General features: G+C 40.7%; 1 protein-coding gene across 1 annotated transcript in view; it reads left to right on the forward strand.

The window, feature by feature from the left end:
• Positions 1 to 15,598, forward strand: part of dnah9l (dynein, axonemal, heavy polypeptide 9 like) — a 317,674-nt gene that overhangs the window by 34,079 nt on the left and 267,997 nt on the right. Inside the window, 5 exon segments of the mRNA XM_063052593.1 lie at positions 2,910 to 3,057; positions 3,162 to 3,354; positions 3,465 to 3,569; positions 9,659 to 10,048; positions 11,513 to 11,845. Of these exon segments, the coding sequence (XP_062908663.1) occupies positions 2,910 to 3,057; positions 3,162 to 3,354; positions 3,465 to 3,569; positions 9,659 to 10,048; positions 11,513 to 11,845 (1,169 nt within the window).

Consider the following 15,598-nt stretch of genomic DNA (forward strand, 5'->3'; position numbering starts at 1 on the left):
GATGTCGTTGCCAATCTGAATTGACTGAGGTCTGCAAGTGAGGAAATAGAGGGTACAATTGCATAAGGAGCTATTGAGGCCAATATTGATTAGTTTTGAGGGAATGACGGTATTGAATACTGAGCTGTAGTCGATAAGGAGAATCTGGATGTATGCACCTTTGTTGTCCAGATGTTTCAGGGTTGAGTGAAGAGCTAATGAAATGGCATCTGCTGCGGACCTGTTGCTTCAATAGGCAAATTGGAGCAGATCAAAGGTGCTTCTGAAGCAGGAGTTGATATGTCTCATCACCAATCTCTCAAAACTCTTCATCACTGTGGATATAATTGCCACTGGGCAGTAGTCATTGAGGCAGGTCACTATGTTCTTGGGCGCTGGTACAATTAGATTATGGATCTAACTGTTCATTTAATTATCAATTTCATAACTTTCAAAATTGTGAAGATTTTGATCAATGTATTTTATTGAACTACAGAATGCTTTCTACAGTGGCTTAATTTTCTTTCATGTAAGTTTTCTCTGGTCTTTACCTGCACATAAAATTATTGTTAATGAATCAACCCCATAAAATTAAAGCATTAGGGGACTGAGTTACAGTCGTGGACTGTTTTATCGTGTTCTGTTTTATTTAACCTTTGTTGGCTGAAGTCTGTCTCCCACAAGTATATAAGGAGCAAGAGCAGACCATTCAGATCTTCAGGCCTGTAGTGCTGCCCCACAACAGGGCAGCCACAACTTTAACTCCACATTGTTGTCTCAGTAACCTTTCAAGTCCTTGCATCAAAAATCTATGTTTTAGTATTCAACAAAATCTGCTCTGATGCCCAATGAAGAAAAGGATTCTAAACCCTGATGTCCCTTATTTTTAAACAGTGACTTCTCTCCAGATTACAAAATTCTGAAGGGTCTTCACAGGGTTAACACCCTAAAGGTTAACTTGCAAGTAGAGTTGATGGTGAGGAAGGCAAATGTAATACTAGGATTCATTTCAAGGGGGCTTGAATACAAGAGCAGGGATTGGTGTTGAGGCTTTAAAAGGCAATGGTGAGGCCTCATCTTGAGTATTGTGAACAGTTTTGGGCTCCTTATCTGAGAAAAGATGGGCTGGCATTGGAGAGATTCTAGAGGAGGTTCACAAGGATGATTCTGGGAATGAAAGGGTTGTCATACAAGGAATGTTTGAGGGCTCTGGGTCTGTACTCACTGGAATTTAGAAAGATGGAATTTGGAAACCTTTTGAATGTTGAAAGACCTAGACAGAGTAGATTTGGAAAGGATGTTTCCCACGGTGGGGGAGTCTCGGAAAAAAAGGCACAGACTCAGGATTGAGGGGCATCAACTTAAAACAGAGATGCAGAAAAAATTCATTAGCAAAGGGTGGTGAATTTGTGGAAATTATTACCACAGGCAATTATGGAGGCCATCACTGGGTGTATTTAAGGCAGAGATTGATAGGTTCTTGGTTGGACATGGCATCAAAAGTTATGGGGAGGAGGCCGGGGAATGGGGTTGAGGAGGGGAAAACCTCGAGGGGCCAAACGGCCCATTTCTACTCCTATGTCTTATGGTCTAAATGTAATGTTGAACGATTGAAGTGACAATTCAGGCTAAATGGCACTGCTCCAAAGGATGTGTTAGAACAGGGGCCTGTGCTTGTGTGCACATTTGTCCATAAACCACTGAAAAAGTAGATTGTAAATCACGATGGATTCGAGAACAAATTGTGTCAATTAAAGAAATGGAAATCGTGCTGAAGTTGTGCAAAGTGGAGTAATGTGTCTAATTTTGGTAGTTTCAGTTTGTATATAAACACTGTCCTAGACAGAGTGTTTACATGTAAAGAGAAAATTACTAAAATTACTAGCATGGCTCCTAAAACAAGAGATTTCATCTGTAACTTTGGACTGGAGAACCCAGGATTGATAGATGGGTACAAAATCATGTTGATAGAGAGGGATCTTGATCCCATTATTGAATTGCTTTTAAGGATAAGGGAAATGGGTTAAAATTTGGGAAGAAGCTGCAAGATGAAAATTTGATGATGATGAAAATGATCTGTTAAACCAAGAGCAGCTGACGGCAGGCACAGAAATAACTGACATCTTTGAAAGGTTGACAGGCAGCTGAGAGAGAATAATTAACAGGATTATTGGGGGAAAGTAGCAGGGATTATTGTTCTATCAGTGGCTCAGTGGGCTAGATGCCAGTTTGGTGTTGTTTCTAAAGGTTACCTCAGTTTCTGGAGAAAGGAGATCCTGAATTCCTGATGGATGTAATCAGGTTCTGGTAACATTTTATTAAATCTTTTGTACTTTCTCTGCTGATTCCAGAATTTTAGAGTAAAATGACTTCCAAATGTTGTCTAGCAAACGCTCTCTGTATGTATCATAAGGAAATGCTTTAACTTTCTGTCCTTTTAGCAATGACTCTCCTACTTTGAATTATACATGTATCCCATAGGCTCTACCCTATGTAGACACTTATTTTTGGCTTGCTTATTTTTTGCTGCTGAAATATGCAGCATCTCTTAACTAACCTGAAATGTATTTGTCAATAGCATCATGAGTCCTGATGAAGGGTCTCAGCCTGAAACGTCAATTGTTTTTTCATTCCCATTGATGGTGGATGACCTTCTGAGTTCCTCCAGCATTTTGTGCATATAGCTATTACTAATCTGCTTTTACCTTCCTGGGTCAAGTCCAGGCCATGATAAACATTTCTCAGATATTGAACATAACACTTGAATGTGGGGGGAAAAAAAGTTAAACAATTGAAAATAAATTTTAATCAGTAATTAATTGGTATTCAGTGTTTGCTTCAATACTTCAATATTTCATTGGTTTTCTGTTTATTTCTGGTAATAAAAGTACATGTCCTGTGCATTTGTTTGACCTTACATCATTCAACAGCTTTTGGTTTAACAATACCCTTTCAACAGGTAAAGAGGAATAATGTATTGCATAAGAACATGCCAGTGATAGCAGGCAACCTGAAGTGGTCTCAAGAGCTTCGCGAAAGAATATTAAGTCAGAGGAAAGAATTTCAACACATTCATCAGTAAACACTGCTTTTAAATTAAGAAACCATTATTTCAACAAATTATTTTTGTAATTATAATAAGATTGTCTAATATAGTTAATATTGTGTAATATTTTTAGAAGTCTTCAAACAAAGGAAGCAAACCTGGTTTTCCAGAAATGTGACAGATTGTTGACAGTGATTGATCGTTATGAAGAAGAAATCTACACATTGTGGACAGAAAATTTAGATGTTATTTGCCAGTCAAACTTGACTCAGCCATTTCTTCGTTGGAACAAAGAATCTGGTTTATACTTCGTGAATCTTACTCCTGAGGTAACTTCTGGCCAGAGGATGGAGTTATCTTGTACGTGATCATGTTACAGGTATTTTCTAATATGTAAAAGGCAATTACATTGCTAAAACATTTCATAACTTCCTTTCAGCTTTCATCTATACTTCGAGAGGTCAAATACCTTGGATTACTGAAAGGATTTAACATATCAGACACAGCACTAAATTTATATATGAAAAGAGAGATTCTTCATAGGGTAAGTATATATAGACTGTATTTTTATCTGGTTACTAATATATAATTTCTTGTGGCAGAGAAATGCTGATGTGATTTTTACAGGAATTCTAACTGGATTACATATTCTTTCTGAAAACTTAAATATGAATGAGTAAACTAGTTAACAGGCGGCCTACAGAGAACTTGGTAATGTATGTGATATTTATTTTAAAAATTCAAGGAAGTTATGTATATGATGATAATTGCTAATATGTGACATTATTTTAAATAAAGCTCAACAATGAAGCCAGCTCTTTTAAACAATTAAATGAATTAAGTAAAAAGAAAATAAAATTATCTGAAACATGCTCCATCCTTTGTAACTGCTCCTTTCCGTGAATAGAACTGTTGAATTTGCACTAGGTACAGCATCAGTTTACAGCAGCTGCTGAGAAAATCCAAGAAGCTTGCAATCAGCTGCTAGTTTCCCAACTGTTGGAGTGCTGTCAGCTGTGAGGACCTCCAGGCTACTTAGTATGTTCACGTTTGCATGAGCAGCTCTGAAGTAATTTTGATTGTCAGTGTGATGTTGTCTACATGGAGGTTCGCACCAAAAGCCCAAGTACTGTTTCAATGCAACACGGTTGTTTTCAGTTATACATTTATGAAGAAATGATCAATTAGCTATCATCTACTGCAGCATGTGTGAATTTGTGTGTGGCGGCAGCTGAAACAATTGTGCTGGTTACACAGGGATATGGGTCACCTGTTGAAAATTCCTTTTGGTTAGGGGTTATAGTAACTTTTAAAGTCACTTAACTGATCTGCTTAAAAAAAAATGAAACATGAGATGTGAAATATGGGTACACCAAATGAATATTTATTAATTGCTTTGACCTAAATGAATTCATAATTAAGCTATTTAATTATTGAAGGAGGTGTAAAGTCAAAAGTAACTAAAGTGCAGTTGTCATGTTCATGTGGGTGCTATTTATAGCTTGGATCTACGATTCTATGTTTGGTGTGATAGCTCAACTGTGAAGAGCACATCAGAATGCACAGCAAACATAATCAACATTGTATGTTTGCATGTGTTGTACGTTCAGCTAATGGATCTCCTTGTGATCAGATCATTCTCTCTTTAGTTTTGGTGTCCTAAATTACCTTTAGTGGTGCCATCTGGAAACTTGCAATCCTTATGAGTGTTCGTGCATGCACTGGCAGCGCCTTTTGACAGTGGAGAAATATCCCGTTCTTTTGAAGAGCATCTGTGACTCACTGAATGAAACAAAATGCTGTAAGCTCTAAAATGCTGCCAATAACCCTCTCTCCAGACAGCAGTATCAGATGTGGAGATGAACAGCCATTGACATTGTTGTATAAGGATTATAAATTTCCAGAGGGTATCACTTGAGTCACATTTAGGTCACCACGTCTAAAGATAGAAAGATCCAATCACAGGGTGATCCATGGTCTGCATGTACCACACATGTAACAGTGCAGACATACGATGATGATTACATCACTTTAGTGTGTATTCATGATGTGCACTCCACACCTGAGGTATTGTACAAGGTATAGATTGTGGCTTTGAGAGTATCAAAGAATGTCGCATTCGGTCTTCAGCCCTGGTAAGTGTTATAAGATAATTCAGAAACCTGTGGTTATGAACTTCGAAAGAAGATAGAAAAATAGCCTATGTGGTTAATAGAATCTAAACTGTAGACTACAGGAAGACTGGTCAGGGGATAGAAAAATGTCAGTGGAATTCAATCTATGGCCACGCGTGTGGTGTATTCTGGGAGATGAATTCTAGGGAATTTAGCTAATAAACCTTTCTTGAATTGAAAAGGAATGGACAAACGTTGACAGATTGAAAAAGTAGTTTGATTTGGTCAAGTTGGACCTGCTTAAAATGCTGGCTTTAGTCACCTAATTAGAGAAACAATGGAATAATCCTAGACAAGTGTTCAATCAAAATGTTTCCAGGACTGGCAGATATTAGTTATAATGTAAGATTGGTATTGTTTCCTTTGGGATTGCGATTGATATTTAATGTGAAACCATTGTCATTTGAAAAAGGCAACATGATCAAAGTGGGCTTAGAACTAGAATGCTACAGCACAGTACAGGCCCTTTGGCCCTCAATGTTGTGCCAACCCATATATTCCTAAAAAAAAGTACTAATCCCACACTACCCCGTAATCCTCAATTTTTCTTTCATCCATGTGCCTGTCCAAGAGGCTCTTAAATACCCCTAATGTTTTAGCCTCCACCACCATCCCTGGCAAGTCATTCCAGGCACCCACAGCCCTCTGTGTAAAAAAAAACAAAAAAAAAAAACTTACCCCTGATGTCTCCCCTAAACTTCCCTCCCTTAACTTTGTACATATGCCCTCTGGTGTTTGCTATTCGTGCCCTGGGAAACAGGTACTGGCTAGCCACCCTATCTATGCCTCTCATAATCTTGTAGACCTCTATCAAGTCCCCTCTCATCCTTCTACGCTCCAAAGAGAAAAGTCCCAGCTCTGCTAACCTTGCTTCATAAGACTTGTTTTCCAATCCAGGCAACATCCTGGTAAATCTCCTCTGCACCCTGTCCATAGCTTCCACATACTTCCTATAATGAGGTGACCAGAACTGAACACAATACTCTAAGTGTGGTCTCACCAGAGATTTGCAGAGTTGCAAAGTGACCTCTCTACTCCTGAACTCAATCCCTCTATTAATGAAGCCTAGCATCCCATAGGCCTCCTTAACTATCCTATCAACCTGTGCAGCGACCTTGAGGGATGTATGGATTTGAACCCCAAGTTCTTCTTTTCATCCACACTCTTAAGTAACCAACCATTAACCCTGTACTCAGCCTTCTGGTTTGTCCTTCCAAAATGCATCACCTCACACTTATCTGGATTGAACTCCATCTGCCACTTTTTTGCCCAACTCTTCATCCTGTCTATATCCTCTTGTAACCTTCGACAACCTACAACTCCGTCCACAACTCCTCCAATCTTCATGTCATCTGAAAACTTCCTCACCCATCCTTCCGCCTCTTCATCCAGGTCATTTATAAAAATCACAAAGAGCAGGGGTCCTAGGGCAGATCCTTGTGGCACCCCACCAGTTGGTGACCGACCTACAGGCAGAATACTTTCCTTCCACTACTACCCTCTGCTTTCTTCCTGTAAGCCAATTTTTTATCCATACAGCCAAGGTTTCACTGATCCCATGCCTCATGACTTTCTGAATGAGTCTCTCGTGGGGGACCTTGTCAAATGCCTTGCTAAGATCCATGTAGACCACATCTACCACCTTACCCTCAACAATTTCTTTTGTTACCTCTTCAAAAAACTCAATTAGGCTTGTGAGACATGACCTTCCCTTCACAAAGCCATGTTGACTATCCTTGAGTAGACTGTATTTCTCCAAATACTCGTAGATCCTATCCTTAAGAATCCTTTCCAATAGTTTGCAGACCACTGATGTAAGACTCACCAGTCTATAGTTCTCAGGATTCTCCCTATTATCTTTTTTAAACAAGGGAACTACAAAGTACATTTGCCATTCTCCAATCCTCCAGCACCTCCCCTGCAGCCAAAGAGGATTCAAAGATTATAGCTACTGCTCCAACGATCTCTTCTCTCACTTCCCACGGCAACCTGGGGTATATCACGTCCGGCCCTGGGAACTTACCAATCTTGATATTTTTAAGAAGATCCAACACTACTTCTTCCTTAATCTCCCCATTGTCCAGCACACAGGCCTGTTCTATTTCGACCTCACCCTGATCCCTTGATCCTTTTCACTTGTGAATACTGAAGCAAAGTATTCATTTAGGACCTCCCCAACCTCCTCCGCCTCCAGGCACATGCTGCCGCCTTTATTCTTTAGCGGCCCCACCTTCATTCTTGTCATCCTTCTGCTCTTCACATATACATAGAACGCCTTGGGGTTCTCCTCAATCCCACATACCAGAGCCTTCTCATGCCCCCTTCAAGCTCTCCTAAATCCTTTCTTAAGCTCCTTCCTGGCTACCCTATATTTCTCAGGAACCCCTCCTGCTTCCTGCTTCTTATATCTAACATATGCTTCCTTCTTCCTCTTGACGAGTTGCCTCACGTGTTTCGTCAGCCATGGTTCCCTTTTCCTACCAGTTTTTCCTTGTCTCAGTGGGACAAACCTATCCTGAACCCAGCACAAGTGGCCCCTAAACTTCCTCCACTTTACTTCTGTGCTTTCACCCTTGAACATTTGTTTCCAATTTACTCTCGCTAGTTCCTGCCTCATCCCTTCATAGTTAGCCCTTCCCCAGATAAGCACTTTCCCATTTTGTCTGTTTTTATCCTTTTCCATAGCTAAGGGAGTCGTGGTCACTCTCACCAAAATGCTCCCCCACCAAGAGGTCTGCCACCTGACCAGGTTCATTACCCAGAACTAGATCCAGTATAGGCTCTCCTCGCGTAGGACGGTCCCCATACTGTGTCAGGAATCCTCCTTGAACACACCTGACAAATTCAGCCCCATCTATCCCCCTTGCAGTCAGGAGGTGCCAGTCAATATGAGGGAAGTTGAAATCACCCATAACTACAACCCTGTATTTCCTGCACCATTCTAAAATCTGCCTGCTTATCTGCTCCTCGGTGTCCCGAGGGCTATTTGGGGGCCTATAGACTACTCCCAGCACAGTGATTGATCCCTTCCTATTTCTGACTTCCACACACACCGACTCAGTGGACACTCCCTCTGCAGTGTCCTCCCTTCCTATAGCCGTGATACTATCCCTGACCAGTAATGCTACTCCCCCACTTTTCTACCTCCCGTCCTATTCCTTTTAAAACACCTAAATCTTGGTACCTGCATCAGCCAATCCTGCCCTTCCTCCAGCCAAGTTTCAGTAATGGCCACAACTTCGTAGGTCCACGTACTGATCCATGCTCTAAGTTCATCCCCTTTATTCCTAATACTCCTAGCCTTGAAGTAGACACATTTCAACCTCTCTAACTGGCTACATTTATGTTTTGTCCCCTACCTGTCCATTCTCGCCAACTCAGAACACATAGCATCATGCCCTTGTCCTTCTACCCTAATCTCTGCACTCACATTCTGATTCCCACCCCCCTGCCAAGCTAGTTTAAACCCTCCCCAACAACTCTAGCAAACCTGCCCGCCAGGATATTGGTCCTTTTCCAGTTCAGGTGAAGCCCGTCCTTTTTGTACAGGTCAGACCTTCCCCAGAAGAGATCCCAATGATCCAGAAATCTGAACCCCTGTCCCTGCACCAACTCTTTAGCCACGCATTCATCTGCCATAACTTCCTGTTCCTACCCTCTCTGTCTCATGGCACAGGCAGCAACCCTTGAGGTTCTGCTTTTTAACTTCTTTCCTAACTACCTAGATTCCTTCTTCAGGACCTTATCCCTACTCCTATCTATGTCTTTGGTACCCATGTGGACCACGACATCTGGCTGCTCACTCTCTCTCCTGAGAATCCGAGAACTCGATCCGAGATATCACGGACCCTGGCACCAGGGAGGCAACAGACCATCCGGGATTCTCGATCTCTCCCACAGAACCTCTTATCTGTCCCCCAGAACCTCTTATCTGTCCCCCTAATCCCTAACAGGGTTGTTCCAATTTAGGGTTGCTGTTAAGTTTGTTTAGCAAAAGAACCATTTGACTTTAAGAAATAGCATTTTATAGATGAGGTAAATTGTATTTATCTTATGACCTTAATGGTTAATTTAACTGAATAATGGAAAGAAAAATAATGGATTAGCACACTTACCTCTCCTTTTATATGTAATCCAGAAGTAAATTTTTAGATTAATGATAAGACAAATGTAAATGGTACTATTAGTGTGAATCCCTTTTAAGTTTTAAATTTAAATGTTAGCAAGGAAAATTCACAATTAATCATTAAATAATTTAAGAAAAAATTTTGCTTTATTTGTCAAACTAGCAAGAATTTATCTTAGAAAAAAAGATAATACTGGAAATACTCAGCAGGTCAGGCAGCATCTGTGCAAAGAGGAACAGAATTTACATTTCATGCTGAATATTTTCAGAACTTACTCTGAGGTTTCTGGTATCTGCAGATTTTTTTCAATTTTCAGTGTTTTTCTTTGGTAGTCCTTTGGAAACTGGAAGATCATAGCCGAGTTGTACAACAAGCTGCATACCACAGTACTGGAGGTAGAATATCCACTCATTGAAGGTGAACTGGAGAAAATAAACCAGCAGTTGAAACCAGCTACAGCATCCCTGACATGGGAGGCTGAGGACCCCGGATCATATGTTCAGCAGACTAAAGATCTGATCCAAGACCTGAACAGCAGGATGCAGAAAATTAAGTATAACGTGGAGACAATACATGCTATAGTGCGTGACTGGAATGAAATGTTGTCATCTTGGCAAAGAAAATGTGAAATTGCTTCACTCTGTCTTGATGGAAGGAAAATGATGGTAAAATACTATAAATTAGTTGAAGATGGAGGGAAGACTATTCACCAATTAGTCGAGGTCAGAGTTGTTATGCATCATATTCTATAAATGTGCATTTTGATGTAGTTAATTGAAGAAAGCTTGGAATGCATAATGCTCTGTGGCATAGGTGACCTGGTTTTGGATTGACAAGCAGACAAAGGGAAAGTTCTCACTGCCCATTCAATGGTAAAGAATTTTTATTTTGTCCTTGCATCATTAGCTTTTGAAATCATCTCATTATTAACAAAAAATATAAAAGCCACATTCCAGTTGTAGGAAGTGGAGGGAAAAATGATAATTTGAAAAGAAAACTTTGGTTAGTAAAGATAGTAAATGCATATTTTTTGCAGGATATCTGTTTGGTCTGCGATCTAATGATTCAGAAATATATACATAAAGATATATATATAAAATTCTGCTATAACGCGTGTTTCCAGATTAATTCTGCGACGTGCTAACACAGACAGGATGATTGCTCACAACATGGACAATGCACTAAAAACTATGCATTAGAAAGCACTGAACTGTTCCCCGGCTATGTCTTTGTGAATCTTGCCTGGGACTATTTAAGGATTGGAAATTTCTTTGTAAATTAAATTTAAATTTAATGACATTCATTGATATAACTTTTTGAATTTTGTCTGCAGCATGTCTCAACTTGAATACAGTATTTGATGAATTTTTAGATTATATTTGTTGTTGTTTAATGCACTGAGATACATTTATTATGTTCCTGCCTCCCAAATTGAAAATTATTTTCCTATTTAAAATAATATGGTATTTATACCACAGGCGTAAGTCATCCTTGTCACTTTATGACTTAGCTGAAGTACTTCCCCAAACTGCAATCTGAGTTGATCTTCGAAATTAAACTTGCCTAATATTCAGCTATTGAAACATTTAAGTCAATGGGACTTAGAACCATAGAATCATAGAAACTACAGCACAGAAACAGGCCTTTTGGCCCTCCTTGGCTGTGCCGAACCATTTTCTGCCTAGTCCCAGTGACCTGCACACGGACCATATCCCTCCATACACCTCCCATCCATGTATCTGTCCAATTTATTCTTAAATGTTAAAAAAGAACCCACATTTACCACCTCACCTGGCAGCTCATTCCATACTCCCACCACTCTCTGTGTGAAGAAGTCCCCCTAATGTTCCCTTTAAACTTTTCCCCCCTCACCCTAAACCCATGTCCTCTGGTTTTTTTTCTCCCCTTGCCTCAGTGGAAAAAGCCTGCTTGCATTCACTCTATCTATACCCATCATAATTCTATATACCTCTATCAAATCTCCCCTCATTCTTCTACGCTCCAAGGACTAAATAGAACCATAGACTTGAATAACTAGGCAAACTATTAGCAGTGATCTCTATTTTTGTCGGTTACAAACACCAAAGTACCTGTATATTTTCTTTACCTCTCAAATCTTCATCTTCATTTATCTCTAATCATTACTTTTTGTAATAAATTAATTTGGTACTTCTCCCACTTTACAGGAAAATCTTCGCCTGTTCAGTGCAAATCCACAAGCTGATGAATGGAAGGTGTACACTGAGTCAATTGACCACATCGTTTTAGATGGATTCTACATTGCTATCAAATCTTTCCTCCAGTATCTAATTGAATGCACAGAAACTTTGCCAAAATCATCACCACAGATTGAAGTGCAGCTGGTTCTTAATGGCTGTGAATTGTCATTCAGTCCTCCTTTAGATCTGGAAATGAGCAATAATTTCTATGATCTCATGGAAGAGTTAATAAATGATGTTTACAAAATGGCCTCTGAAATGCAAAGAGTGGCGAAACATCTGAATACTGAAACCTATCAGGTAACTCTATTTCTCTGTTAATGTCAGTTATAAAAACGAAACGTGTAGCTATGAACTTAAGAACACAGGAATCCCTAATACGCTCTTAAAGAAAATACACTGACAGATAATTCTTTTACTTATTCAGCTGGACACTGAAGAAGTGAAGCAATTATCTGTCAAAGATAAATCTTGGTCAAGGGTACATGGATGGTGATGCAGGTGCAATCATTTGCACCTTACACTATGGAGAAATACTGACATTCGTTCAAAGTTCATCCTGTTGACCAAATTGATTTTAAGAGAGTTCTGGTAAGGTCTTTGATGTGAAATATTAAGACCATTTCCTTTTCCATCGTTGTTGCCTGAGCTGCTGCATTTTCTGTACTTGTTTGGAGATAGAGCGAAGTAACAGGTCCTCCTCCCCCAGTGAGCCTGCACCGCCCAATTATGTTTGTGGCAAATTACCCAACCAACCTGTTGGTATTTGGAATGGAGGAGGAAACAGGAGCACCCAGAGGAAACTCGTGTTTTCATAGGGAAGGCATCATTGAGCTTGGTTCACTGGCGTTGTAACCGCTACGTCACCGTGCCGCCCCGTACCTGTTTCTGTAACTCACTTCCAACTTCTGCCTTTTTGATTACTTTATTAGAAAAGGAAAAAAAATGTAGCCACTTTATCTATGACAGTATACAAATGGCTCTTATTAATCCCCTAATGTAACCTTAAAGGAGTCCGGTACACGGATGCTGAGTATCGTAGCGATTTCTTTTGAAACTGACAAGATAAGCAGATCGTGCAGTGTTTCCAACGCCTCACAAGATGAGAAGTAGTAAGATTTTGTATTTTTGTAGATATAGCTTTAACGTAGCAGGAAAAAGAATTTGCAAATCAAATTTATCACTGAAGTGAGGTGTCAGAATATTTGAGTTAATTTTTTAGGTACTTTGTAGAAGAAGAGGCAGAGAAGTTCAGAAAAGGAATTCTGGAGTTAATGGCCCTAATAACTGAAAAACCCTGCAGCTCCTTTTGCAGAAAGTTAGTCTGAGGATGACCAGATGGCTGAAACTAAAGGTTGCACTGACAATTTGAAGAGCTGGAGAGGTTTACAGAAATATGAAGGATTTTAAGAAAAAAAAGGATGAGAACTTCAAAAATTGAGGAGTTAATTAAACACAAGCCAATATATGTTCATAAATGCTGACATTGTGGGTGGCAGTGCGAGTTGATACACAAGTAGCAGAGCGATTGTGCCCTCAGTTTTACAGGGGCTTAAGCAAAGAATTTTGACCAGTAGAGCACTGGAGCAATAAAATCCAGAGGACATGGGACAGTACAGCACAGGAGGTAAATCCAGAGGACGTAGGACGGTACAGTACGGGGGGTAAATCCAGAGGACGTGGCTCAGTACAGCACAGGGTAAATCCAGAGGACACAGTACAGTACAGCACAAGGGGTAAATCCAGAGGACATGGTACAGTACAGCATGGGGTAAATGCAGAGGACATGGGACAGTACCGCACAGGGGGTAAATCCAGAGGACATAGGACAGTATAGCACAGGGGGTAAATCCAGAGGACACAGGACAGTATAGCACAGGGGGTAAATCCAGAGGACACAGGACAGTATAGCACAGGTGGTAAATCCAGAAGATGTAGGACAGTACAGCACAGGGGGTAAATCTAGAGGTAATGAAATCATGAAGGAAAATTGCTGATGAATAGTTGAGGCAGAAGGAGATGGGACTACTTCATTCAGGTGAGAAATTGAGAGAACAGTGGCTGGGTAACTCAGTGAGTGCCAGATACCCATTGTGGTTGATATGCCCATCCTTCTCAAGTTATGTTGAGAGTTCTTTCTCTTTAGAGTAATAGGTAGTGACTATTCCTAATTGATAAAAATGTATATTTTGTGTTTAATTAATAAATGCCATAAAAGAAAGGGGTTTCTGGTAAGATGGCAGAGCACTTGGACTCTGGGTCCAAACAAAGATGTAATTGTTTGTCCTTTGTGTCTTTTTCATGCTCACAAGACGCTGCTAGATAGTAAGGACATCAAGTAGAGCAGGTCTGCCCCACCAGCAAATTGCTGGATGGCAATGGAGCCGGACTTGTTGCGCACTGTGTTGACACTCAGGTGGTACGCGATCCAACTAACAGTGGAAATAATTGTCTTGGATGTTTTTCATGTGATCACAAGACCCTGTTGGACATTGGTAATGTAGAATACTGTGACTCAGATTCATTGGTTCATTGACAAAGCTGATGGTAGGGGAGCTGTGTTGCCTTGATTGGTCCTCATGTATCTGCTTCACCTGTTGCAGTCACCAGTGAAGGAGATGCGGGATCCGGCTGTGTGCTGCTGATTTCTGTGCTGGGTTGGAGGGTGCCGCCCCCCCACCCCCGTCAGTGCCGCCCCCCACCCCCGTCAGTGCCACCCCCTACACCCTCTCAGTGCCACCCCCTACCCCACGTCACTTCTGCCCACCACCCCCTCGTCAGTGCTGCCCCCCCACTCCCCATCAGTGCCACCCCCCCACCCCCGTCAGTGCCACCCGCCCCCAGTGTTCACTCTGTGGAAGGCAAACTGGATTGCGTTCAATTCCGGTTGTACATGCGTGAAATGAGGAACTGCTGTGGCTTGTTCTTGCAGAAACATAGCTCCAGGATAATATCTGTGCACCATCAATCACCCTCAGGGACTTGGACTATATTATATTTTTTAATATATTTTTTGTAACTGTGCTATGTTATGTAACTTCAAACCATTAAACTATTTCAAAGGAATTCATGGGAGTCCTGGAATAATGCAGATGTTTACTTTAAGTGAGACATGCAAGTATCGTGTGTGTGTGTGTGTGTGTGTATATATATATCTATATATATATCACACACACACACACACACACACACATATTCACAATATAGTGGATTTTAAGATGTTCCATTTTGGCCTAAAGATTTAATCACTGAGGAGGATTTCTTCCTCTTGAGGCATAATGTCTTTCTTGACAAGGGAGGTCACTCTGCTTGACAGGTGAGACTCATGGCTGTGAAAACAACCTCAGGCTCTGGGGCCTCTACTGTGACCATTGTAGGAGTTGATTCTGAGACTGCAAAAAGTGGTTCTGACAGCTCTAGACACCTTTCTTCTAGTTTGTGCATCTTGATCTTGGGAAGGTGCATCTAATTCACTGGAGTATTCTCTTATTAATTCTTCTGTTTCTCCCTTTACGATCTGATCTCTCTTGGTTTTCTCAACCACAACATCATCTGGTGAATCTTCTGTTTTCGTATCTCAATTAACTCCTTTCTTTTTGGCCTTCCATTCATCCAGCTGGGCTTTGGTCTTTGCATCTACTTTTAAAGGCAGCTTTTTGTCTCCCACTTGAAGTTCATGCAATAACCTTAATGAACACAGAGTAGATTCTGGTTCTTTATACTCACAGAAGCTGAATGCTTGCAACTTTCCCGAATGTCCTTGAACTCTCTGACAGCTTAAAACCAAGGTGCATTTCACAACTAACTGCCTGATTAATATATGAGAAGCTTTCTCAGATATGTTGCCTATAAAAGCTATTGTAGTCAGACCACAGCTTTCATCACATTTATGATTCCTCTGAGCAGCGCAGTCCTTCCCTGGTCCACTATGCTTTCCACCCAGAGGCACAGAGGTTGGCATCAATACCTCTTTGTCCTCTGATGGGCAATGGTTCATGGTGTACAGCATGTAGACAGTTGTGTACATCCAGTATCTTTTCTAATTTGCTTTCA

This window comes from Mobula hypostoma, chromosome 6 (genome assembly GCF_963921235.1).
Source record: "Mobula hypostoma chromosome 6, sMobHyp1.1, whole genome shotgun sequence".
NCBI lineage: Eukaryota > Metazoa > Chordata > Chondrichthyes > Myliobatiformes > Myliobatidae > Mobula > Mobula hypostoma.